The 27,407-nt window shown below is 38.4% G+C and overlaps 1 protein-coding gene across 4 annotated transcripts in view; it reads right to left on the minus strand.

The window, feature by feature from the left end:
* SPEN (spen family transcriptional repressor) overlaps window positions 1-27,407 on the minus strand; it is a 126,288-nt gene that overhangs the window by 59,919 nt on the left and 38,962 nt on the right. For all 4 annotated transcript variants that reach the window (XM_047871579.1, XM_047871580.1, XM_047871578.1 and 1 more), the window contains exon 4: window positions 2,050-2,370. In XM_047871579.1, coding sequence (XP_047727535.1) covers window positions 2,050-2,370 — 321 coding nt within the window. The remainder of the gene's footprint in view (window positions 1-2,049; window positions 2,371-27,407) is intronic.

Below are 27,407 nucleotides of genomic sequence, written 5' to 3' on the forward strand. Positions count from 1 at the left end.
AACAAATTCTAATCCTATGAAGAAATCTTAACATTTTCTACTTTTGTAGGAAACCAGAACTTATTTCCTGAGTTCCTAAAAGACCATTTCATTACTTGAATCTGAATTTGAGAGTTTCTTCTCAACCTTATCTTTGGATTAATCTATCAAAGCATTAAGGAATAATGAAAGAAACAGAAGAATTAGGATCTGAAAAAAAATCTTAAAACTAATACTATGCCCCCAATATATACATAGATCCTTATCTCTCCACTAATCTTCATTTACAGCCACCATTTCACTTAGTAGCAACCATACCTTCCCAGGCTGTTTTTGCTATTTGCTGCTACGATGTAAAGCAACTGGCAGGGCAAAAAATGCAGTAATATCTTTCCTTTTTAAATGTATTAAATAACTTTCTCCTTTCTAAATTTGCTACATTGCTGGCATTTGGATAGATATTTCAATGCCTAACAAACAATAGGGTTTCCTTTGAAATTTAAAGAGAAAATTTCACAAATAATTCAATTAGCACCCTATCAAATGTTAATTGGTAAAAGCTGTTATTAATGATATACCAGAAGCAATAAGCAATAGTTCTAGAAGAATTACTTCTACAGCTGATATTTTATAAATATGCAAAGTTCTTATCCATTAGGAAGATACAGAAGGCAGGCACAAGAGCTAGCAGAGCTGAAATCTAATAGCTATTCTTTGATTCATCTATTAGTACTAAATACTTCTAGAGTTAGTGGGGGGGGGGGGAAGAGAGAGTTTGACTTGGGTTAGGAGAGGGGCTAATATACACAGGTCAGGACATACCAACCTTTTCCAAGTGTGGAAACACGACCTATAATCCCAATTAAATCTAGGGAGAGAATTGTGAACATAACTTCCCCAATTTTGGCCCCTCTTACGGGGGTAATCCACCTTCTTAATGGGCAAGGGTGTCAAATGATATTTAGATGAACCACAAGGAAAAAAATCTTAGTGACCAGATAAAATAATTCCACTGGAAGCAAGTAGTCCCAGACAAACTGTAACTCTCAAACCCCCAGACTTCTTTCTTGAGATAGCAGACAATTATAAATTCATCCACATTTATAAAAATTTCCAGCCCTAAGTATGAATCAGGCAGCTGACAGAAGAGGAAATATCTCTAGGATTCCACCAAATGAGGAAGTAACAGTTGTTCGCCAATAGTTCACCTTTGTAGCCATCCAGCACAGTCAATTTTGATTGCTGTATCCGCAACTGATCGTCACCATGTGTTCAAGGCTAAAGTACCTTTAATTGGACAGCAACTTGTTTAAGAAACAAAACAGTAATCCTCTTCCCCTGGGCTAATGGAATCTTGACTGCATGACATCCCATACATTCCAGCAATCAGAAAAGCATGGCTATATTCCAAGATTTAGAAACATTCATTATCTCAATTTTCCCCCATTCCATCAAGGAGTATAATTCCAACATGGAAACTGTGTAGATCCAAAATGGAAAAAAATCAAACAGTGCCTTCACTCTTCTTCATCCAAGTACAGATTTCCAGATTAAAGTATTGTTTGTAGAATCCAAGCGGTTGAATCATTATGGCCTGCTAGGTTTTTTGTGACAATCCAATTCGTTTGTACACTTTATGTAGCAGATATCAACTTCTAAAAGAATCTGTAGGCTCTAATATTCCAGATATATTCCATATAGTACAACCACAAATCTGTAGCCAAATAGCTCCATCAGATAGCAGAGATATATCCAAGGAAGGCCTTCACATTATCCAAGAGAAGGAATAGTTAACTCTAGAAGACAGGTAACTCCAAAAATGATACTGCCATACAAAATCTTCCACCACTTTACATCTCAGGAGTAGATATCCAACCAGCTGCAGGAAATATCCTCTACGATTCCACAAGATACCAGCCACTGGGAAGAAATCACTTCCGTTTCCAACCCAAAATAGGAAACATTGAGAATGCCCAAAACTTTAAATCCATCTGGGGCCCCTAAATATGAGTTTCTGTTTCTCACCATATCAAATACAAAATACCTGCCTACAGAAACCTTGGAACTTACCCATCAAGTCTCCGCTCATAACGTCCTTCTCGTGCATGAAGTGATGGTGGGGGGCCATAAGCAGGCCCTCCACCACCTCCTCTGAACCCAGAAACCTCTCTACTACGAGATGCTATGGAAACTGTATCATCCAATCCCCGAGCAGCACTCGGAATGGTGCCTGGTTCATTATAATCCGTGCGTAGGTCTCTATCTCCCATTTTGTTGACTGAGTTGTGAGCTTTCTGTGCACTTTTGATGTCCACAAAATCCACAAAGGCAGCCACTCCTCCTTCAGATCCCCTCTTGGGGAGAATTTTGACACTTTCCACGCGGCCATATCTGGAAAAAATAAAACCAACATTATTGTTGCATAGGAATAATTTTCCAAAAACAGTTTTTGAGAATTTGTTTCATATTTTTAGACAATTTACATGGTCTATGAACACGGGAGGAATTGCAAAGTGACACTTGGAACGGCTTTCACACTCACACTTTTCTTTCCTGGGGCAAAAATGTACACATTTTTAAAAATCTTTCCTTCTTTGAACAAGAGAAAAAGAGCATGCACACAAGCAGGGAAGGGGCAGAGGGAGAGTGAATCTTAAGCAGGCTCCGTGTCTAGCACAGAGCTCAGCACAGAGCCTGGTGTGGTGAGATCATGACCTGAGCCTAATTTAAGAGTTGGGAGACTTAACCAACTGAACCAGTAAAGCGTCCCTACAAATTTTTTTTTAAAGTAAGCTCTATACCAACACGGAGCTTTGAACTCATGACCCCTGAGAACTAGAGTCATAAGCTCTACTGACTGAGCCAGCCAGGAACCCCAAAAGTTCACAAATGTTTTAACCATTTTATTGTTCTCACTTCTTAAACACAGTATTTACTAAATTACTTTCCCCTTCAAGAAACAGCTGAAATGAATCTCTCAGAAGTTTTAGGAATTTTCACATCCTAAAAAAAGATATTAAACTTAAGATTGTTCAATGTTACTTAGAAATCTTTAAAGATGTTTATTAAAGTAAAAATTGTAACTGATAACAGCTACTTTAGATTTCATTTTAACTCAGTAAGTGAAAATGGTCTTAATGAAAAAATGAGATGATTTCATATCTTAAAGGTAAAATAAATCCAGTATTGTGTGTCTACTTATTTTCCAGTGTCAGTCTAATTTTTTTAATGCAGTTTTCTGCTATTTAATTTCTTCAGGAGGTTAAAACTATTAAAACATAATTTAGGCATAGTTAGAATTGTTTTTCATACAAATTAATAAATTTGAGAAAATCTTTTGATAGACCATATGTTCCCATTTTTATTAAAAAATCATTATGTTTGCAAAGAAAAATTTTAGGACACCTTTTATATTTTGAAGCATATATATAAGAAATACCAGGACTTGGAATTTTAAAAGTCATGAAATTTCTACACATTTCATCAGGAGTTAATTATGTTTTATGTACTTGTAATTTGGCATTTTAGAAAGGCAGGCACAGCACTTTTAAATATAGCGTTCGTATTTGCTGACAACCCAAAATCATAATTTTACACTTCCCCTGAAGAAGCTGACATTATCAGAAAGCAGAACTTTCCTCTTTACATCCTGTAGTATGATTTAAGTTACTATCTCTCACAAGGGAAACATAACCCTAAAACTCAATTTCATCCGGCAACTGAACTAAAAGTAACAAAATTATTTGTTAATGAAGTAATGAAAGGATCTTTTTAATTTGGGAAAAAATTGTTCGAAATTGAAATAGTTCTTTTCTTTCCATACAAACATTAAATAATACCTTCCATTATATCTGACAAAGGACTTGTATCCAGAATACAAAAAACCTTATAACTCAACCCATTTTTTTTAAGTAGGCAAAACACTTCAACAAAGAAGACACACAGATGGCAGATAAACAGTAAAATATGCTCAAAATTATTAGTCATTAGGGAAATGCAAATCAAAACCACCACAAGATACCACTTCACACCCACTAGGATGACTATTTAAGGGGGGGGGGGAGAACGAGTGTTGACAAGAATGAGGAGAAATTTGAAATCTAGTACAGAGCTGGTAGAACTGTAAAATGGTGCAGCAACTGTGGAAAAGTTTGGCATTTTCCCAAAAAGTTAAGCATAGAATTACCATATGACCCAGCAATTCCACTCCTTTAAGAAATGGAAACTGGTGCTCAAATAATCATGCAGACAGCAGTGTTCACTGAAGCATTATTCACAACAGTCAAAAGATGGAAACAATCCAAGTGTCTACCAATGAATTAATAAGATGTGAAATACACATAAATGGAATAGTACATTAAGACATAAAAAGATGGGGCACCTGGGTAGCCCAAAAAGTTAAGCATCCAACTCTTGATTTCGGCTCAGGTCATGATCTCATGGTTTGTGAGAGTTCGAGCCCCGTGTTGGGCTATGTGCTGACAGCATGGAGCCTGCTTAGAATGCTCTCCCCGCCCCTCCCCTGCTCGCTCTCTCTTAAAAATAGAACTTAAAAAAAAAAAAAAGAGAGATGTAAAAAGAAACAAAGTTCTGATACATGCTACAACATGGATAAAAATTTGAAACATCATACTAAATGAAATAAGCTGGACAAAATGGGAAAATATTACCTTATGATTCCACTTGTATGAGGTATCTAGAATAGGCAAATTCATCAAAACAGAAAGTAGAATAGAGGTTACCAGGAGCTGGGAGAAGGGGGAAATGGGAGTTATTGCTTAATGGGTATGGAATTTCCATATGGGATGAAAAAATTCTAGAAATAGATGGTGGTGATGGTTATATATAACACTGAATGTACTTAATGCCACTGAACTGTATACCTAAAAATGGTTAAAATAATTTTATAGTATGTATATTTTACCACACCCACAAAGTTTATCACTAAACAGAAGGATGCATACATAAGTTTTTCTACTAAAAAAGAAAAAAGAGGGAAGCAGCAGAGGGAAGCAACTCCCCATTAAAAAAAGTTAGTTAGCCGAAGAATACCAGGAAAACAAATGTTTAAGGTTATGTCTTGAATAATAAAGAGCTAAATGCAATACTGAAAGAGGGACCAGATAATCCACAGATAATGCAGATAAGGTGGGCTCACCATCTCTATTCTTTTTCTAAATATGTATCTATTTATTTAGAGTGTGTGCGCATTGTGCAAGAAGGGGAGGGAGAGGAAGGGAGAGAGGGAGAGGAAGGGAGAGAGGGAGGAAGGGAGAGAGGGAGGAAGGGAGAGAGGGAGGAAGGGAGAGAGGGAGGGAGGGAGAGAGGGAGGGAGGGAGAGACAGAGACAGAGAATCTGTGCTGTCAGCATAGAGCCCAATGCAGAGCTTGATCCCTTGAACCCAACCAGGAGATTATGACCTGAGCGGAAAGCTCAACTGACTGAACCACCCAGGTGCCCCTCTATCATTTTTATATTAAGGAAAGCACACTTTGGAAAGAAAATACATACAAATCTATCTTCCAATTTAACAAAGGAGAACTTGATCAGATATTACAATTCTATATTACTCTTCTACAATGTGAAGACTGGAAATTTCCAAATTAAAAAAAAAAAAAAAAGCCAACTCTTCATACCATGAACACTCAACTGGTAAATACAACATCCTGACTTTTGCCTACGCTTTCTGAAACAACACATTTTCTACAGTTTTCAAGTATTCCTCAAGTATCAAGATGCGACATTTATCTGACGTTTACTAATTAAAAAAAAAAAGAAACCATAATTAGACACTGTTTCCTTTCTGAACTATATCAAGCAGTACAGACAGGTTTTCAGAGAACCTATGGAGTATTTTCCAGTAATACATACAAAATAACTTTTTCTAAAATTACAGGGTCACTGGTTGTGTTACTATCTCATTTATAATTTTTAAAGAATTAAGAGAAACTAAGTTTAAAATAAATGAGAACATAAAGCTAATAAATTGTGTTTGATGGTTATAAGCTGCAGTATATAACAATCTTACAGGTTTGTCTTCAAAACCAGTCAAAAAACAATACTAAATTGGTTTCTGGTTGGTCAAAAACCTTCAAAATTAAAAAATATTAAATTTACCAACACACACTGTATTCTTCTGAATTTTTAAGTCAATGTAAAAATTACCCAAAAGAGGAACACCTGGCTGGCTCCATCAGTAGAGCATAAGACTCTTACTAAGATCTCTGGGTCATGAGTTCAAGCCTCATGTTGAGTGTGAAGCCTACTTAGAATTAAAAAAAAAAAAAAAAAAAAAAAAGTTATCCAAAATAATACCGGATCTGGTGAAATGTTTGGTCTCCTTTCAGCAATGGACAATTTATGTAACAAGCACTGACCATCGTTAGCAGTTCCTTGAAGAATATAATTTCACTGAATTAATGGCCTCAGAGCTCACATTAGAAAGCAATATTGACATAGCTGAGGAAAAGCATGGGAGTATAAGAGACTAGGAACCCAATTCAATTAATTATATGCTTTTTAATAAGTACTGTTCTAGGCACTTGATGCATATCAGGGAGCAAAACAAAGATCCCCAGTCTCAGGGAATTTAATTATAATTTAGTCCTGATAGGTGAAGAGTCCTCCTATTCTAAACTGTTTTTATCAACTCTACAAGAAGCTTACTCTATAATTTCCAAAGCAACACCATTACATAAAGCTAAAGACATTAGTATGCTAAAACCCAATGAATTCTCCCAATACCTCTTCTTTCCAAGAAGGCACTGTACTCAACCATTAATGGCTGGGTTACCATTAAAATTCAATGATTAATTTTAATCCTAGTTTTTGCAACAGACCCTACCAATAAGCAATAGTAAAGAACAGCCACATACAGTACTGCCTTTTCACACAAAGCCTCCTGCTACAGAAAACAATCCTCCCCAAGTCATTTTTGAAACAAGACAACAGGTCCACTCCGCTTAGAAAATACAATCAAATTCTACATCTACTTTGCCCAGTTAACTCCTAGAGTTAAAAGAGCCCCTCTGAGTCTTTTATGATTACTAACATTACTTCTGCATTTTCAGGTAAAGAGATCCTTTCTAAAGCTTCAATGCTGTCCTGCTATCCCAGGTAAGAGTTAATAGAATTATGGGGTGCCTGGGTAGCTCAGTCTGTTGAGCTTCTGACTTCAGCTCAGTCATGATCTCACAGTTCGCGTTGGGTTCTGTGCTGACAGCTGGGAGCCTGGAGCATGCTTCTGATTCTGTGTCTCCCTCTCTCTGCCCCTCCCCTGCTTGTACTCTGCCTCTCTCTCTCATAAATAAAAAACACTAAAAAATTTTGTAAGGAAGAGTTATAGAATTATATACAAGAAGAATATCAGCTTCTCTGATGAGGCATGCAAATAACCTACACATCTACTCATGTAAAATGCAAAATATCATTTTCCAAACATTATATGTTTTATCAAACTACCAATAGCTTTGTGTATTTCCCACTTTCCCACCCTTCCATCCCATTATGGCCAACATGTTGCTTATTCAAAAGCAAATGGCCAATAGGCACAGACAGAAACAAAGCAAAGATCAAATGAACATGTCATAAGGTATAAAAAGGCCTAAAAGATAAATATTAAAGCTTGGTTAGGCTACCTAGAATAGCAGAGAAAAGAGGGACACCAGGTGGCTTAGTCGGTTGGGCATCTGACTTGATTTCAGCTAAGGTCATGACCCCAGGGTCTTGGGATCAGGCCCCACATCAGGCTGGGCGCTGAGCATGGAGCCTGCTTCATATTTTTCCCTCTCCCTCTGCCCTCTCTACCCTGCTCATGCTGTCTCTCAATCAATCAATCAATAGTAGAGACAAGAAAACGTGTGTTTGTTTTTTATACTATAAAAAGATCCAAAATCATTCGTCTTTCAAACTCAGACAGTTGGGTAATAAATACATTCATTACAACTACCAAACTATCTGGAATAACACAGTAACATCAACACTTACATTAATTACCTTTTCATAGCAATAACTTTTACAAAGGAATTGCTAATTTATAAATCAACCCATTTGATCTTATATTTATACCAAAAGGCTAGTTTCCCCTCTTATGTCAGACTTTTACTTCCTATACCAGTGACTGGAAATACTTCAGGCAATCCCAAAGACAGAATCCTCAGCAACTTGTTATGTTGTAAGAGCACCTAATTAGAGCTGGCCACATTTTTCTTATAGAATTGTGGGTGAAAAAACATTTTTATTGTGATAAAATGCAATATAAGCTAACCATTTTTTTTAAAAAGTAAGCTCTATGCCCAACATGGGGCTTGAATTCACGACCCTGAGATCAAGAGTCATGTGCTCTACCCACTGAGCCTGCCAGTCGGTATTTTAACCATTTTTAAGTGTACAATTCCAATCTTTTAAAATTAAAGTTATTGCTTGTCATCAATTTAACAGAGGTAGATATTAAAGCTACCTCATTCACAATTACTGATGTCCCCAGATTTCAACACATTAAATGTGGTGTACAACTCAGAATCACATACTTAGATTCCAAAATGCTTACAATTTGGACATAGCCAAATAAGGTATTTGTAACATGTCTCATTATAACAGTTAAATTAAAACCCAAAGTAAAACTTAAATTTTAACAGTGACCTAGAATGACAAAATAAATTTACATTATTAGCATGACAATGATAAAAGGTAATGGTCTTATTTTATCCAAAAACAAATATCAAAAATTGATATAAACCCACAAAAACAGGGAAATAATACTTGCAAACTATGTATCTGGTAAAGAGCTCTTACAATTAAACCTAAAAATGAATGCAGTTTAAAAATACACAGGGGTGGCTGGGCGGCTCAGTGGGTTAAGCGTCTGACTCTTAATTTCAGCTCAGGTCATGATCTCACGGTTCAGGAGTTCTAGCCCCACAAGAGGGGCTCCGTGCTGACAGTGCAGAGCCTGCTTGGATTCTCTCTCCTTCTCTCTCTGCCCTCCCCCCCGCCTGTGTGCTCACTTTCTCAAAGTAAATAAATAAAAGCCTAAAAAAAATCTTTTCTAAGAACAGGCAAAGGTTGGGGCACCTAGCTAGCTTAGCTAGTGGAGCATGAAACTCTTGATCTCGAGGCTGTGAGTTCAAGCCCCATGCTGGGTATGGAGCTTACTTTAAAAAATAAATAAATGTATTACCTAAAAAAATATATGATATGGCACTCAGCGACTATGAAGCTGGGCAGATCTCATCTGGATGATGGCGTGGATTTCACTGTCCTCCCAGCCTTTCCACCTTCTCCTGACACCCCTCAAAATAAATGGTTTGAACAAAAAAATTTTTTACATAGGGGCACCTGGGTGGCTCAGTCCATTGAGCGTCCGACTTCGGCTCAGGTCATGATCTCGCAGTTCGTGGTTTCAAGCCCCGCATCGGGCTCTGTGCTGACAGCTCAGAGCCTGGAGCCTGCTTCGGATTCTATGTCTCCCTGTCTCTCTCCCCCTCCCCCGCTCACACTCTGTCTCTGAAAAATGAATAAATGTTAAAAATTTTTAAAAAAATATTTTTTTACATAGATGTATGTATATGTGCATGTATACGTATGTCCATACAATGGAATGCAGTTTGTCCATAGAAAGGGATGAGCCTCGAAGATATTATGCTAAGTGAAAAAAAACCAGTCACATATTGTATAATTCCATATATTATATGAAACATCCAAAAGACAAATTCATAGAAATATAAAGCAGATTAGTGGTTGCCAGGGCCTGAGGAGAAGGGAGAATGGGGAGTGCCTGCTAACGCACGTAGAGTTTCACTATGCTGTAATGAAAATGTTCTTGAAATTAGTAGTGATGGTTGCCCAACTCTGATTATACTCAAAACAACTGGATTGTATGCCTTTTTTTAAAGATCCATATACACATATATACACATACCTATATATATACATATATATACATATATGTACACATATATACGTGTGTATATATATAGTACATAAATTGTACAGCCACCAAGGGGCTCAAACTCACTACCCCTGAGATCAAGAGTCACATGCTCTACCGAATGAGCCAGCCAGGCACTCCTGAACCGTACACTTTAAAAGGATGAGTGTTATGGAATGTGGATTATATCTCAATAAAACTTACTAAAAGAAAAAGATGGGGCATCTGGATGGCCCAGTCTGTTGAGCATCTCCTCTCTTTTTTCTTTTTAATATACATTTTTTGGGAGAGCATAAGCAGGGGAACGGCAGAGACAGAGGGAGAGAGGATCTGAAGCAGGCTCTACGCTGACAGTTTGACAGCAGTAAACTCGATGTGGGGCTCATGACCTGAGCTGAAGCTGGATACTCTACCAAACTGAGCCACCCAGGCGCCCCGAGCATCTGAGTGTCGATTTCGGCTTGAGTCATGATCCCAGGCTTGTGGGATTAAGTCCCGCATTGGGCTCTGCACTGAGCATGGAGCCTGCTTAAGATTTTCTCTCTCCCTGTGCCCTTCTCCCCTACTCCCACTCTCTCTAAAATAAAAATTAAAAATAAATAAACATAAAAGAAAAAATATAGGGGCTCCTGGCTGTCTCAGTCATAAGAAATATATGTATGATAAAATAGTGCCTGTCGGGGCGCCTGGGTGGCTCAGTCGGTTGAGCGGCCGACTTCGGCTCAGGTCACGATCTCGCAGTCCGTGAGTTCGAGCCCCGCATCGGGCTCTGTGCTGACAGCTCGGAGCCTGGGGCCTGTTTCAGATTCTGTGTCTCCCTCTCTCTGACCCTCCCCCGTTCATGCTCTGTCTCTCTCTGTCTCAAAAATAAATAAACGTTAAAAAAAAAAAAATTTAAAAAAGAAAATAGTGCCTGTCGCTGTCCTTTAATACAAAAGATTTTGTATCTCCTTTAGTCATGAGCATCTGTTATGTAAACACAAATCAACTGCATGCTGTGTTGTCTACAACTGGGCACACTTGGAAGACATTTTCTATTTCAAGTATGCCTGGCTGGGAAGATAAGTAACCCACTACTGATGACAACCACTATCTGCCACCTTCATGTCACAATGACACAGAATTTCTTTCAGTAAATCTACTGTGAAATAAATTTATATAGAAAGTAGATTTAAAGCTATTTTTAAACAACATATTCTTGTTTTAATCATGCTTTCTTTTGCCTAAGTACAAATAATTACTAAAGATGGCAAAAGACAGACTGAGAATCCCTAAAGCCAGCAAAAGACAGCCCTAGTCTCACTAGAGAAAAAAAGCTAATACCGTGAGAGATGTTTCTCTACTCGGAGGGATGAAGGGAGGACTGGAGAAAAACAAGAGGAGGAGAAGAATGATTTGTAACAATTTGCCAATATGTGTTATCTCTCTGCAAAGCAAAAAACAAACAAACAAACAAAAAACAAAAAACCCTATTAATTTGTTGTATAATCTTGGGTCTGGGAAAGACTTTCAACAGTAAAAGCTCTTTTTTTTTTTAGAGAGAGAAAGAGGGTGCGTGCACTCGAGCAGGGTTGGGGCAGAGAGAGGGAAACAGGATCAAAAGAAGGTTCCGTACCAACAGCACAGAGCCCAGTGTGGGGCTCAAACCTGAACCAGGAGATCATGACCTGAGCCGAAGTCCGACACTCAACAAAATGAGACATCCAGGATCCCCTCTCTGTTTTCTTTAAACTTTATTTATTTCGAGAGAGAGAAAGAGAGCTGGGGAGGGGCAGAGAGAAGAGGGAGAAAGAGAATCCCAAGCAGGCTCTATGCTGTGAGCACAGAGCCTGACAGAGGCAGGGAGGCTAGAACTCACAAACCATGAGATCATGGGGCGCCTGGTTGGCGCAGTCGGTTAAGCGTCCGACTTCAGCCAGGTCACGATCTCGCGGTCTGTGAGTTCGAGCCCCGCGTCAGGCTCTGGGCTGATAGCTCAGAGCCTGGAGCCTGCTTCTGATTCTGTGTCTCCCTCTCTCTCTGCCCCCTCCCCCGTTCATGCTCTGTCTCTCTCTGTCCCAAAAATAAACGTTGGGAAAAAAAAACAAAAAAACCATGAGATCATGACCTGAGCCAAAAGAGTGGGATGCTTAACCGAATGAGCCACCCAGGTGCCCCGGGGTAAAACCTCTAAATCATAAAGAAAAAGACCACATAAACCACATAAAAATTACAGTTCCTAATAGCAAAATACTGTCAAAAAATGGGGGAAAATACTTGTAACACATGAGAAATAAAATGTTTTCCTAAATATACAAACAGCTCTTACAAATCAAGGGAGACAGAGGCCCCAACAACAAAAAAAACAGGTAAAATATTTTAACATAAAGTTCTTTTCAAATACGCACATACACATAGGGAGCACCTGGCTGGTTCAGCCAGTGGAGCAGGAGACTCGATCTTGGGGTTTGGGGTTCAAGCCCCACACTGGGTGTGGAGATTACATAAAAATAAACAAATAAGATATGCACATACACATAAATAGTAAACAAAAGAAATACACTCAAAAAAGTTGCCAAATTTCAAACTTTTGAAAATCTGAATTTTAAAAATCTGAATTTTTAAAAAGGTACCACATAACACAAAGACCTAAATTAATAATACCGAAGTACTAGTCTGAGTAGAATCTGCAGGAGTATAAATTAGAAAAACCTCTTAGGAAGATAATTTTATAGTATCGATTGGAACTAAGTACACATCCCCAGAAATCCCATTCACAGGGATTGATCATGTATATGTAATTGCATGTGTCTGCAAACAGTATACAAGATTGCTTACTGCAATACTGCTTATAACTGTAAAAAAAACAAAGCAACCACCATTTCACTTTGTCTGTATGAATTTAACTGCTTTACGTACCTACTATAAGTAGAATAATACAATATTTACCCTTTTGAGATTTGCCTTATTTCACTTAGCGTAATTTTTTTTAAACAGGTGAAAATCAAATTTAATAGATGTACATACAGGAAATCCACACAGACATGGGATTCCCTCACTGAGCGTAACTTCTTCAAGGTACATGGGTCAGAATTTCCTTCCTTTCTAAGGCTGAGTGATATTGCATTTTATGTTTTCTGTTTATCCATTCATGGGTCATGAACACTATGGCTGCTTCCATCTTTTGGCTATTGTGAATAATGCTGCTATGATCACAGATTACTTTTTACATATGAAAAACTATTTATTGGTTCTACTTAGGAGGGTCTAAGAAAACCTGAAAACCGAAGAACTTAATTCGAGCAACAAAACTATACTCATTTGTTAACCTAATCCATGGTGAGTGCCTAGAATGCTGTACATGAAAATTTGATTGGGGCGCCTGGGTGGCTCAGTCGGTTAAGCGTCCAACTTCGGCTCAGGTCATGATCTCGCGGTCCGTGGGTTCGAGCCCCGCGTCAGGCTCTATGCTGACAGCTCAGAGCCTGGAGCCTGTTTCAGATTCTGTGTCTCTCTCTTTTTCTGACCCTCACCCTGTTCATGCTGTCTCAAAAATAAATAAATGTTAAAAAAAAAAAAATTAAAAAAAAAAAGAAGAAAATTTGATGACTCACTCTTGAGAAAAATGTTTTCAAGGTAAAGCCTTGAATGACAAAATTCTTCAAAACTATTACAGGCATCATTACGTCAGTGAAAAAAATGCATTATTTCACACCAATCTAATGAGAAACTATTTACTAAGTAAAATTAATTTTAGGGAGTGCCTGGCTGGCTCAGTCAGTAGAGCATGCACCTCGATCTCAGGGTCTTGAGTTCAAGCCCCATGGTGGGCATAGAGTTTATTCAAAATTTTAACTTTTAACAATTTTTAATTTTTAACAAAAGGATAATGCTCAACTGATATGTACACCTCTGAAAGATTATTCAATTATGAGAAAAAATTCCAAAGATTCTATAAATTTTTATTTTTTACATTTTTATTTGAGTAATCTCTACATACAACATGGGGCTCACACTCAAGATGCCGAGATCAAGAGTCACACACTCCTCCAACTGAGCCAGCCGGACTCCCCGATTCTATAATCTTTAGATCCTACTGGTGAGATCAATAGGAAGTCTGAATCTATTAGACAATTTTAGAACTAATTCATAAAGTTTTTCTCTAGAGAAAAGGAGAAAGGAGTCTGTACTGCAAGAATCAAATTATATAGTGCAAGAATATGATGACCACCAAGTTAACTTCTGGACATTTGTTCTCACAATAATTCATGAATAACTTCATTAATGTGTCTGATTTACACAGTACTTTTCTGGGAAAAGCTCAAGTATAATTGTAAATAGAAGCAAAGGATTATTTATGATCAACCATTTCTTAAAGTAATAACAATGAATAAAGCAGTTAGGTGAAGAAAAAGGAGCAAGGCAAGCTGATCAAAATAAAGGGAAGGCCGGGGCACCTGGGTGGCTCATTTGGTTAAGTGTCCGACTTTGGCTCAGGTCATGATTTCGCGGTTCATGGGTTCGAGCCCCGCATGGGTCCTCTGTGCTGACAGCTCAGAGCCTGGAGCCTGCTTCGGATTCGGTCTCCATCTCTCTCTGCTCCTTTCCTGCTCATGCACGCTCTCACTTGCGCTCGCTCTAACACACATACACATATAAATAAAACATTAAAAAGCTTAAAAAAAGGGGAGGGGGAAGGTTGAGGCGCCTGGGCAGCTCAGTGGATTGAACATCCGACTCTTGATTTCAACTTGGTTTGTGATCTCACAGTTCCTGGGATCAAGCCGTGCGTGGGGCTCTGCACCGACAGCAAAGAGCCTGCTTGGGTTCTCCCTCTCCCTCCCTCCCTTAATAAACTTAAGAAAAAGAAAAAAAGGGAAGGCTGGAGAGAACAAAGTTGAAGTGGCAGAAGCCAAGAGAATAAAAAATAGCAAAAATCTACATCAAGAATTCCTAGTCAGAATGCAAAGGGCTCTTTGAAAACGTGCTTCCTACCTGACTTAATAGGACTATTACTTACAACTGCTGAGAAGAAATTCATTTTTAACCTTATGACTAACTTCCTAGTAAAATGATAATTTAAAAAATGACTTTGGGAAATTTATGAATACTTCCAATATTTCACTTGACTAGTGACTTTTATCCTTATTTCATACTACATGGTTGCTAAGATAAAATAGAATCAAGACAAAACGTATCCCACCTTTTGTTAATATACATAAATTCCATATTCTTTTTTATAGACCATTATGAGTACTTCTGTAAACTCTTTGAAGACTACCTCTACTCTCAGATTTAGGAAATGAGCTCACAGTATCACTCCTGAATCTTAAAAGGCCTATAGTTTTTGGGTGTTTTTTTTTTTTTTTTTTTGCTCAGTTCCATTGTTTTATAAACTTTTAAGTAAATATGCTTCCCAATACGGAACCTTGGCATGAAATTAATCCCATCAAATTAAAAAAAAAAATAAGTCATTAGTCTCCATTCCAATCGTTTTGTTAAATGTGCCAACTTCCCCAGTCAACATTTTAATCTGGTTAATCTCTAAAACTAAAAAGCTTTTTCTACAAACAAAAAGTCTTTTAGGAAGAATAAAAACATTTGGAAAAAAACTCAGAAAAAACATTTGTTTTTAATTTTTTTTTCATGTTTATTTATTTTTTAGAGAGAGAAGGACAAAGCATGATGGGGGGAGGGGCAGAGAGAGAAGGAGAGACAGAACCTGAACCAGCCTCCAGGCTCTGAGCTAACAGCACAGAGCCTAAAGCGGGGCTCAAACTCATGGACGGTGAGATCATGACCTGACCTGAAGACGGACACTTAGCCGGCTGAGCCACCCAGGCGCCCCAGAAAAACGTTTTTAAAACAAAATTTCCAGTAAGATCAACACAAGGGAAATCAAGTGTCATAACCCTGTGAGACCCAAAGCTGTGATGAAAGTTCCTTTTATACATCTACTTTTAGAATGACAAAGCAAACCTATGCTGAAAAAGATGATCTGTGTCAAAAACCACTGTGGAAAGCGCTACTTATAGAGAGGTGTGGGTGATAAGAAAAACTAGAGTATATCCCTATACTTCAGATTGGTGTAACAAAACATATACACCATTTAAAAAATTCACTGCAATATAATTTAAAACTATTTAAAACTTTACAAATACCACTTAAGTCTTGACCCAAAAAGTTATTTGTTTTTTTTAATGTTTTTATTTTTGAGAGAGAGAGACAGAGCTCGAACAGGGAAGGGCAGAGAGAGAGGGAGACACAGAACCGAAGCAAGCTCCCAGGCTCCCAGTTGTTAGCACAGAGCCCGACGTGGGGCTTGAACTCGTTCGCCGCGAGATCATGACCTGAGCCGAAGTTGGACCCCAATTGATTGAGCCTCAGAAAGGCTACTTTTGATTGAGGAGCATAGCTCGTTAGTAGAATGATTCATTTCAAAGTAACTGATAACACCAATGTTTTGTATGATGGATACAACACTACTTGTAGATATTAAACTCTTTTATAATCCAAATGAAGTTTAATATATACTTTTTAAAACTTTATAGCATTCTTTGGGAATGCAAGCTGGTGCAGCCACTCTGGAAAACAGTATGGAGGTTCCTCAAAAAACTAAAAATAGAACTGCCCTATGACCCAGCAATGGCACTACTAGGCATTTATCCACAGGATACAGGTGTGCTGTTTCGAAGGGACACATACACCCCCATGTTTATAGCAGCACTATCAACAATAGCCAAAGTATGGAAGGAGCCCAAATGTCCATCGATGGATGGACGGATAAAGATGTGTTATGTATATGTGTGTGTGTGTGTGTGTGTGTGTGTGTGTACATATACAATGGAGTATTACTCGGCAGTCAAAAAGAACAACATCTTGCCATTTGCAACTACGTGGATGGAACTGGAGGGTATTACGCTAAGTGAAATTAGTCAGAGAAAGACAAAAATCATATGACTTCACTCATATGAAGACTTTAAGAGACAAAACAGATGAACATAAGGGAAGGGAAACAAAAATAATATAAAAACAGGGAGGGGGACAAAACAGAAGAAACTCAAATATGAAGAATAAACTGAGGGTTACTGGAGGGGTTGTGGGAGGGAGGATGGGCTAAATGGGTAAGGGGCACTAAGGAATCTACCCCTGAAATCACTGTTGCACTATATGCTAACTAATTTGGATGTAAATTTTAAGAAATAAGATTTTAAAAAGTTAAATTAAATTTAAAAAAAAAAAAAAAAAACTTTATAGCATTCCAGTAACCTTTATGCATAATGAAGAATGACAGCTATAACAAGATTTCTTAGACTGGAAAGACCCTAGGAATCTTATAAAATCAACCCACTGAGTTTCTGGGAGAAATTAAATGTACCCACTTAAAATTTTTTTTTCTTCAACGTTTATTTATTTTTGGGACAGAGAGAGACAGAGCATGAACGGGGGAGGGGCAGAGAGAGAGGGAGACACAGAATCGGAAACAGGCTCCAGGCTCTGAGCCATCAGCCCAGAGCCTGACGCGGGGCTCAAACTCCCGGACCGCGAGATCGTGACCTGGCTGAAGTCGGACGCTTAACCGACTGCGCCACCCAGGCGCCCCTAAATGTACCCACTTTAGATTAATATATGTGTTAATGAAGACTTAAAGCATCTTATTTTATATACAGCATGACATACTAACTGAATTTTAAGTGCTCTCTATAAACTTAAGATTTTTGCAAACCTAGTTTTCTCTGACTAAAGTCTGGCCCACCAGAAGAAGTCAGTACCTATCACAGCATGTAATTCTAACTATGATGTGCCTGAAATTCAGATCACTGAAAGAATTCAACCTGACTAAAAGAACAACCTTAGAAATCTAAAGATTCCATTATTCGTAGGCTAAAACTAGGGGTAAGAAGGGAATGGAAGAACTGAAAAACAAAACAAACAACCCATGATAAAAACAGCAGTTCTAATCACTAAGAATGCAACCACAAAAAAAAAAAAAAAAGGGAGGGGTGGGAATCAAGCTATTCACAGGACACAATCTTTGCTTTCTAGTCAAAGTTTTTTGAAGATTTTAACTTTCTCAGCTCAACCTTTCTATGTCAAAGTTAAAATCAATACTTAAGGGGAGACTGGGTGGCTCAGTGGATTAAATGTCAGATTCTTGATTTTGATTCTCGATCTCAGTTTGTGGGTTTGAGCCCTGCGTCAGGCTCCACACCGACAGTGTGGACCCTGCTTAGGATTCTTTCTCTGACCCTCCCCACCCTTTCTCTCTCACAAAATGAAGAAACTTTAAAAAAAAAAAAAGGGGGGGGGCAGTTAAATCATTCTTGGGGCACCTGGGTGGCTCAGTAGGTTGAGCATCCGACTTCTGCTCAGGTCATGATCTCACACTTTGTGGGTTCAAGCCCCCCATCAAACTCTGTGCTGACAGCTTAGAGTCTGGAGCCTGCTTTGGATTCTGTGTCTCCCTCTCTCTCTGCCCCTCCCCTGCTCACAATCTGTCTCTCTCAAGAAATAAAATAAAACGTACAAAGAAAAAAAAATTAAACCAATGGTTAACCTTTTTGTGCCCTGGAATGCTTTGATGGTCTGGTGATACCTATAAATCCTTTCTCAGAATAGTATTATTGAAATTAAAATACACGGAACAATAAAGAAAACCAATTATATTGAAATACAGTATCAAAATATTTTTATTTCTTAAGTGTTTATTTTGAGAGCAAGCGGGGGAGGGACAGAATCCCAAGGAAAAGAGAGAGAATCCCAAACAGGCTCTGCACTGTTAGCAGAGGACGTGGGGCTCCATCTCACAAACCTTGAGATCATGACCTGAGCTGAAAGACTCAGACACTTAACCAAATGAGCCACCCAGGTGCCCCTATTAAAATATTTATATATATAATTCTATTCATAAAAAAAAATCAGAGGACAAAGGTGATATTAACATATACCAAAAGACAATGTTATCAGCAAAATTCACACAGCAAGAAACTGTACAGAACAATCAACCTGGTTAGCAACAAATAAAGTTGTAAGTAAAGAACCAAATTAAAACCTATTAGGGGTGCCTGAATGGCTCAGTAGGTTAAGCATCTGACTTCAGCTCAAGTCACAATCTCACGGTCTATGAGTTGGAGCTCTGCATCAGGCTCTGTGCTGACAGCCCAGAAACTGGAGCCTGCTTCAGATTCTGTGTCTCCCTGTCTGCCACTCCTCTGCTCACACACTCTCTCTCTCTCAAAAAATAAAAATAAAAACAAAACCTATAGATTAGCAGGGCACCTGGGTAGCTCAGTCGGTTAATTGAACTGCTCTTGGTTTTGCTCAGGTCACGATCTCACAGTTGGTGAGTTCGAGCCCTGAGTTGAGCTCTGTGCTGACAGCTTGAAGACTGCTTTGGATTCTCTCTCCCTCTCTCTCTGCCTCCTCCCCTGCTTGTGCGCATGCTATCTCAAAAAATAAATAACATTAAAAATAATAAACCTACAGATTAGCGACACCTGGGTGATTCACTCGGTTGATCATCTGACTCTTGATTTGACTTTTTTTTTAATTTCTCTAAATCTTTTTTTCAATGTTTATTTATTTATTTGGGGGGGGGGGCAGAAGGGAGACAGAATCCCAAGCAGGCTCTGCACTGTCAGCACAGAGCCAGATGTGGGGCTCAAACCCACAAACTGCAAGATCATGACCTGAGCCGAAATCAAGAGTCAGCTGCCTAACCAACTGAGCCACCCAGGTGCCCCTTGATTTTGGCTCATGATCCCAGGGCCATGGGACTGAGCCTCAAGTCGGGCTCTGCTCTGAGCACAGAGCCTGCTTGGGATTCATTCTCTCTCTCCCTCCCCCTCCTACTCTGGCCCTCTCCCCACTCATGTTCTCTCTCTCTAAAATAAAATTTAAAAATTAAACATTAAAAAACCTATGGATTGGGGCGCCTGGGTGGCGCAGTCGGTTAAGCGTCCGACTTCAGCCAGGTCACGATCTCGCGGTCCGGGAGTTCGAGCCCCGCGTCAGGCTCTGGGCTGATGGCTCGGAGCCTGGAGCCTGTTTCCGATTCTGTGTCTCCCTCTCTCTCTGCCCCTCCCCCGTTCATGCTCTGTCTCTCTCTGTCCCAAAAATAAATAAACGTTGAAAAAAAAAAAAATTAAAAAAAAAAAACCTATGGATTAAAAGACTTCAATTATCAAAATGTTCATTAATAAGTAAATAAACAGGGGTACCTAGGTGGCTCAGTCGGTTAAGCATGAGACTCTTGATTTTGGCTCAGGTCATATTCCCACGGTTTGTAGGTTCGAGCCCCACGTCAGGGTCTGCACTGACAGTATGGAGACTACTTGTGATTCTATCTCCCTCTCTCTCTCTCTGCAGCCCCCCCAACTCTCTCTCAAAATAAATAAACTTTAAAAAAATAAGTAAACAAACTGTGGTATCATGACTACGATGGTAGTGGTTGTTACAACGATGCCTACATTTCTCAAAATTCAACAAGCTCTACATTTAAAATAGGTACTGTAAATTAAGCCTCAATAAAAAAAATTGTAGGGGGGTGCGGGTGCCTGGGTAGCTCAGTCAGTTGAGCGTCCGACTTCAGCTAAGGTCATGATCTCACAGTTCATGGGTTTGCGCCCCGTGTCAGGCTCTGTGCTGACAGCTCGGAGCCTGGATCCTGCTTCGGATTCTGTGTCTCCCTCTCTCTCTGCTCTTCCCCTGCTCGTGCTCTCTCTCTCTCTCAAAAAGAAATAAAAATTTTTCATAAAAAAATTTCATAGAAATTTTTATGAAAAAAAATTTTTTAATAAAAAATTTTTTGTTTAATTTGAAAGAGAGGGAGAGAAAGAGAGCACGAGCAGAGGAGAGCAGCAGAGGAAGAGGGAGAATTCCTAGCAGGCTCCATGCTCAGTGTGGAGCAGGACACAAGGCTTGATCCCATGACCCTGGGATCATGAACCTGAGTCAAAATCAAGAGTCAGATGCTCAACCAATTGAGCCACCTAGGCACCCCCTCAATACACCTTTTTAAAGTTTATTTATTAAAGTACTCTCTATGTCCAATGTGGGGCTTGAACTTATAAACCCTGAGATCAGGAGTCACGTGCTCCACCAACTGAACCAGCCAGGTGCTCCTTCCCCCCTTTTAAATTTTTTAAATAAAAATTTTAAAAATTACATATTGCCAATTATAATTTGTGTACCTTATATAGAAACTGAGTTTTGTTTGTTTTTTTTTTTTTAATGTTTATTTATTTTTGACAGAGAGAGAGACAGAGCATAAGCAGGGGAGGGGCAGAGAAAGAGGGAGACACAGAATCGAAAGCAGGCTCCAGGCTCTGAGCTGACAGCACAGAGCCCGATGCGGGGCTTGAACTCACAGACCACGAGATCATGATCTGAGCTGAAGTTGGACGCTCAACCGACTGAGCCACCCAAGTGCCCCAGCAACTGAGTTTTTAAAAAAAGATTCTTAAAACAATTACAAACGTGAATACTGACTGGGTATTTGAAATAGGAGGGGCACCTGGGTGGCTCGGTCGGTTAAACGTCTGACTTCAGCTCAGGTCATGATCTCGCAGTCTGTGAGTTCGAGCCCCACGTCGGGCTCTGTGCTGACAGCTCAGAGCCTGGAGCTGTTTCAGATTCTGTGTCTCCCTCTCTCTCTGACCCTCCCCTGTTCATGTTCTGTCTCTCTGCGTCTCAAAAATAAATAAACGTTAAAAAAATTTAAAAAAAAAAAAAAAAAGGAATACAGATCTTCAAACATTCCTTATCTTCTAGACATAAATACTAAAATATTTATGGATAAAGTAAGATGTCTGGAATCTACTTCAAAATAATACAAACTCCACCATTCCCTTGTGCCAAAGAATAAGGGTCTTAACTCATTAAGGAACCCCTTGGATGGGGACCAAGAGTATCAAGAGGGAGGAGAAAAATAAAGCTGAGTGCAGCCACCACGGACAACAGTATGAAGGTTCCTCAAAACATTAAAAACAGAATTACCATATGATCCAGCAATTCCACTTCTGAGTATTTATCCAGAGAAAATGAAACACTAATTTGAAAAGATATGTGCATCCCCATGTTCACTGCAGCATAATTTACAACAGCCAACAACACATGGAAACAACCTAAGTATCCATGGGCTAAAGAACAGATACGGAAGAGGTAGTGCATACATACACGATAGAGTACTATACAGCCATAAAAAGAGGGAAATCTTGCTATTTGAAACAATGTGGATAGATCTTGAGGGCATTATACTAAATGAACTAAGAGAAAGAGAAATAACGTGATCTCATTTATATGTAGAATCTTAAAAACAACAATAAAAACCACAAACTCATAGATACAGAGAACAGATTAGTGGTGGGGGGAATGAGCAGAAGGGTGAATTGAAAGGGGGTCAAAAGGTACAAACTTGTAGTTAGAAAATAGTCGTGGGGCTGTATTAAGACTCTGTTAAGCACGAAACTCTTGATTTCGGTTCAGGTCATCATCTCACAGTTATTGAATTCGAACCCCGCGCCAGGCTCTGCGCTGACCATGCAGAGCATACTTAGGATTCTCTGTCTCACTCTCTCTCTCCCCCCTGAAATAATTAAACACTTTAAGAAGTAAAATAAAATCTTCAAAATAAAGAGTCCTCATCAGAAGAAAAAAATTTTGTAATTATGTATAGTGACAGGGGTTAACTAGACTTATATGGTGGCCATACTGAAGTATATACAAGTACCAAGTCATTATGTTACATAATTAGTTTCAAATATACATCAATTATAATTCCATTTTTAAAAAAATGCTAAAGTCCATAAGGTTTGGAGGAAGGTAGGGCCAAGGCAAATTTTGCTGAGATACCACACAAAGTGAGTAACTAACAACAAAATAAATAAATGAAGCACTGATAATTCCTAATATTATTCCCAACAAGCTCCTTTCTCACTATCCCTCTTCTATGTGACCTAGCATATAATAAAGCCCAGACTGATCCAGTGATTAACTTCATCTCACAAAGTCAGTGGTAGAACTAGAACCAAAACTAAAATTTTAAGAGTGGGATAGTTCTAAATGGGTTTTAACCAGAGGCAGGTAAATTTACTCATCCACAAGTTGTCTCCTATGAGAGAAAAAATTGAGGGCAAAAACATTCAAGTCATTTCCAGTCCTACCTTCCTCTTGTTTCCTTGTCCCTCATCCCCAAATGTTGGTTTTCCAAAGAAATGTGCCTAGAGGTGGCATCTGGATATGTGCTACACTGAGAATATAACTGGGCAAATAAGTAAATATACTGAGAGGAATTGGAGATAGGTTTCTAAGAAAAAATTTACGGAGTGCCTGGGTGGCTCAGTGGGTTAACCATCCGACTTCGGCTCAGGTCATGATCTTGCGGTTTGTGAATTCGACCCCCGTGTTGGGCTCTGTGCTGACAGCTCGGAGCCTGCTTTGGATTCTGTGTCTCCCTCTCTCTCTGCCCTTCCCCCGCTCATGCTCTGTCTCTCTCAAAAATAAACATTTTTGTTTAAAAATTTACAAACTTGGAAATGGGAGGTTAGAAAGAATCCTTGTGTACTGGAGCACGTGAATATTTTTAACAATGTGACCTTGAGATACAGATATGGTATATACATGAAAATGTGTGTACACACACACACACACACACACACACACACACACACACAGAGGTATATACACACAACACACATCTTAGCTTTGTAGCCAAGGGTAAACTGAGCATCCAGATCTTGGTTTCTAAATACCATCCTACATTAAAAAAAACCCAGGACTTCTTGAGGAAATGGTTGATTACAGGACTGGGGCAAGGAAAGTACATGGTAAGTCTTTGTTGTACCTACAATAAATGCTTGAAAGAGTAATGGGGAGATATCAAAAGGACACAGTAGCCTGTTTGAAGGAGCTTGCACTGGCCAAATCTAGAACAATTTGGGTATCAAATAAACCCTGGACTAAAATTCAACTGGAAAAAAAAAAAAAGAAAGAAAGAAATCCTGAGTATTATATACACATGTAAAGTTTGTGTCTACAGAAGACTAAATATAGAAGCAATCACAGCAGTATATAATAAAGGCAAGACTTATCATTAGATACTAAGGCTAGTGGCTATAGGCTTGATAATGAAAGAAAGACTATCTGCATAATAGTGCAAGATCTCCCCATAAAATGCTAATCAAATACAAAGGGGGAAATAGTAAAAACATTAACTTGACTAGGTGAGCAAAGTTAAACTATCACCAGTGGTGGGATGGATCCATATCGTCTGTCTCCTTATAGGTTACTGTGAGAAGGGCACAGAATCATTTGTGGTATTCTTGCCAAAAACGCATGACATGATCTGGTCAGGAGGATATACTGGCTAGACTCAGGCGGAGGGTCATTCTGCAGAATGAAAGATCCATGCTATGTAAGACTACCAGGCACATGAAAACTAGGGTAAGACTGGGGTCTATAGGTGGCTTAGATAAGCATCTGACTTCTGCTCAGGTCATGGGGCTCTGATCCTCTGTCCCCCTCTCTGCCCCTCCCCTGCTCATGCTTGGTCTCAAAAATAAACAAAAAAAAAAAAAAAAAAAGAGAGAAGTTAATGGAGTAAATGTATCAAAATGCTAACAATTGGGGAATTGGGGTGAAAGGGGTGTGGGAATTCCTTGCACCATTCATGAACTATTTCAAAATAAATTATAAATGGAAAAAAATAACACTGGTAGGAAAGAATTGGATCTAAGTGTGGACAGGCCTTCATTCTGATGTATCAAATGCCATCTTTTCAAAGAGGCCTTACTTACTCCCCCCACCAACATGGCTCTCCATCCCCTCCTTTGCTTTATTTTTCTTCATAAGGCAGGACAAGCCACGACTGACGGTTGTTGGGGCTGAATGAGGAGTACGTGGGATTCATTTACTATTTTTCTATTTTTGTATATGTTCAAATTTCTCCAAAGTATAACTTTTACACATAAATTAGTAATGTATATGCATCTTTATTAATGCATTAAAGTACCTAGCAGCAGGTCTAATTGCTACTTTAGTTTCCAAATCGTGATAAGCATAAATGATTCACACAGAAATGGGGAAGTGAAAAGGAACCTGTGCAACAAATGTAAGGTGAAATATGGAAACACTTGATTTGTGTTGGTGAAACCAAAGGTACTATTCATACTACCATGTTGATAATACCATGATACTATTTTCTTGAAGAAAGTGATAAGCAATGTAAGTATTTCCCATTTGAATGTTCCCACAAATATTCCTTAACTCTAAGAACCGGAGCAATTCTTTATATAATAAAAAATCTTTTTTTTTTTTAATGTTTATTTTTGAGAGAGAGCGAGCGAGCAAGCACAAGCCGGGGTGGGGCAGAAACACAGAGGGAGACACAGAATCTGAAACAGACTCCAGGCTCTGAGTTGTCAACACAGAACCTGAAGTGGGGCTCGAACTGATGGAGCAGAAGATCATGACCTGAACTGAAGTCAGATGCTTAACTGATTGAGCCACCCAGGTGCCCCTATAATAAAAATCTTTAACTGTGCTAAATTTCAATTCATCTCTATACTCAAGATGAACTCCTTAAACACAAAAATTCACTAAATTTAAGTCAGGATAGAGATATTCCTTTGTGAGTTTTTTAGATGTTTACCATTTTCAATTTAGCAGACACAGACATAATGTAGGGGGGAAAAACCTGAATATTGTAATACTCTAGAATTATACCGAGATCATTTTTTTATGGCAAAGCATATTTCCACACACTGAAAACCAATTAGATAGTACACAAAAATTATATGGTTTCTAATAAAATACTTAAACATTCTCACTGGTTTCCACAACAGAGTATGCTATTTTCACTCACAATATGAGTAGCTCTAAGGCAAATAATAGTAAGTAAAAATAAAGTAAGTAGGGAAGGTTAGAAATTTAACTACAGAAAAATACTACTTTGTTTTGTCTCCTTGTTCAGCAGACTAATATATATGTTGGTTTCAAGGGCTTGCACATTTATTTCAAATCATCCAATAAGGAAATTCAGGAGCCCAATTTTAATAAACATATACACTGAAGGAATTTGCAGACTACAATGCTTACTCTAAATGCTGTGGACTAATTAACTACAGCTCAAACACTAGATTTTTTAAAGTAACAGAGAACTACACCGTCTCCAATTGGATATACTAGTTTTCAAGAACTACTGCAAACATTTTTTTAAGTTTTAGCAAAATTTCAAAGGAGAAGGTGAGACTTAGAAGACCATTTGGAAAAACTTTCACATTACCACTATCCTTATAACTTGTATATAAATTTTCCCAAAGCATGAGTGCTCACAGGATTAAAAGTGTCTCATAAATCAAGCCTGAATTCGCTTCATGAGCATACCAAACAATACAATGCCTGAGCAATCACCAGTCTACAAGAAAGGTAGTTGGAAAAAGGTGCCCTCTACACAAGTCAAACACCACCATTCTTCCGGGCACTGAGCCCTGTTTTCCTCTAATCTGCCAGAGACATTCTACTCAGGAAGTAAAAAAACAACATTTCAAGCATTCTATGTGATTTTTTAATGCTATTTCTCAAGATAACTGATTTTTTTTTTATTTTTAAAACGTACAAAAGCCCATCATGAAAACAGATTATCAAAATTATAACATTCAAAACCAGAGATGTTTCTACATAGAAACTGGCTAGGCTCTAAAAAAGAAACGACGTAGCAATGATGTAAGGCTAGGGTGAGTCAAATCTGTTTTAAGTCTAAAAATATATCTAGTTATAGAATACTAAAGAAATGGAAACTCTTCCACTATATTTTTATTGTGTCCCAAAAGTAAAGATATCCAGATACATGTAACACATAACATACATTCCAGAGATTTAAGCTCAGAAAACCACTGAAAGAAGACCTTTGAAATTAGCAAAACCAAAATACATTTTTAAATAGGTCTCATTCTTTGACAAATTTTTTACATAAGCTGCTACCCTGCTCTATATCTGCACAATCTTTAACGTATTCTCAGTAACTGGACATGGGAAGAACCTGAATATGCAATTTACTTATTATCTACAAATAAGATATAAAGAATTTTAGATTCTTTAAAGGGCTCTATTCGTTTGTTCATTCTAATTCAGGGAATCATCTTTGCATACACCTCTCTTACAACTAAAAGACAGCAACCAATTGTTGTGTAACTCCTCCCTTCCCCCCTTCCACCCAGCTAACATACAAAGGAAAGGACTTTCTCTATTGTGCAAATTCAGTCCCTGCAATAGATCTTTGTTAACTAAAATCTGATTCAGAAATAGTCCTCATTTAATTTTTTTCAACCAGCATATTAAAAGCTGTAAAGATAATGAACACAACAAATGTGTTCTTATTGCAAGAGGGTAAAGCCAAATTTTGAAAATGCCCTGATTACACTTTAAAGATCTGGTCATTCTTTAGTATGGAAGAAAAAAAGCCAGATCAGCATCCTTCTCTCAATCTATTTTTCACCAAAAACACTGATCAAAATGTAAATA

The sequence above is a fragment of the Prionailurus viverrinus genome, chromosome C1 (genome assembly GCF_022837055.1).
Source record: "Prionailurus viverrinus isolate Anna chromosome C1, UM_Priviv_1.0, whole genome shotgun sequence".
NCBI lineage: Eukaryota > Metazoa > Chordata > Mammalia > Carnivora > Felidae > Prionailurus > Prionailurus viverrinus.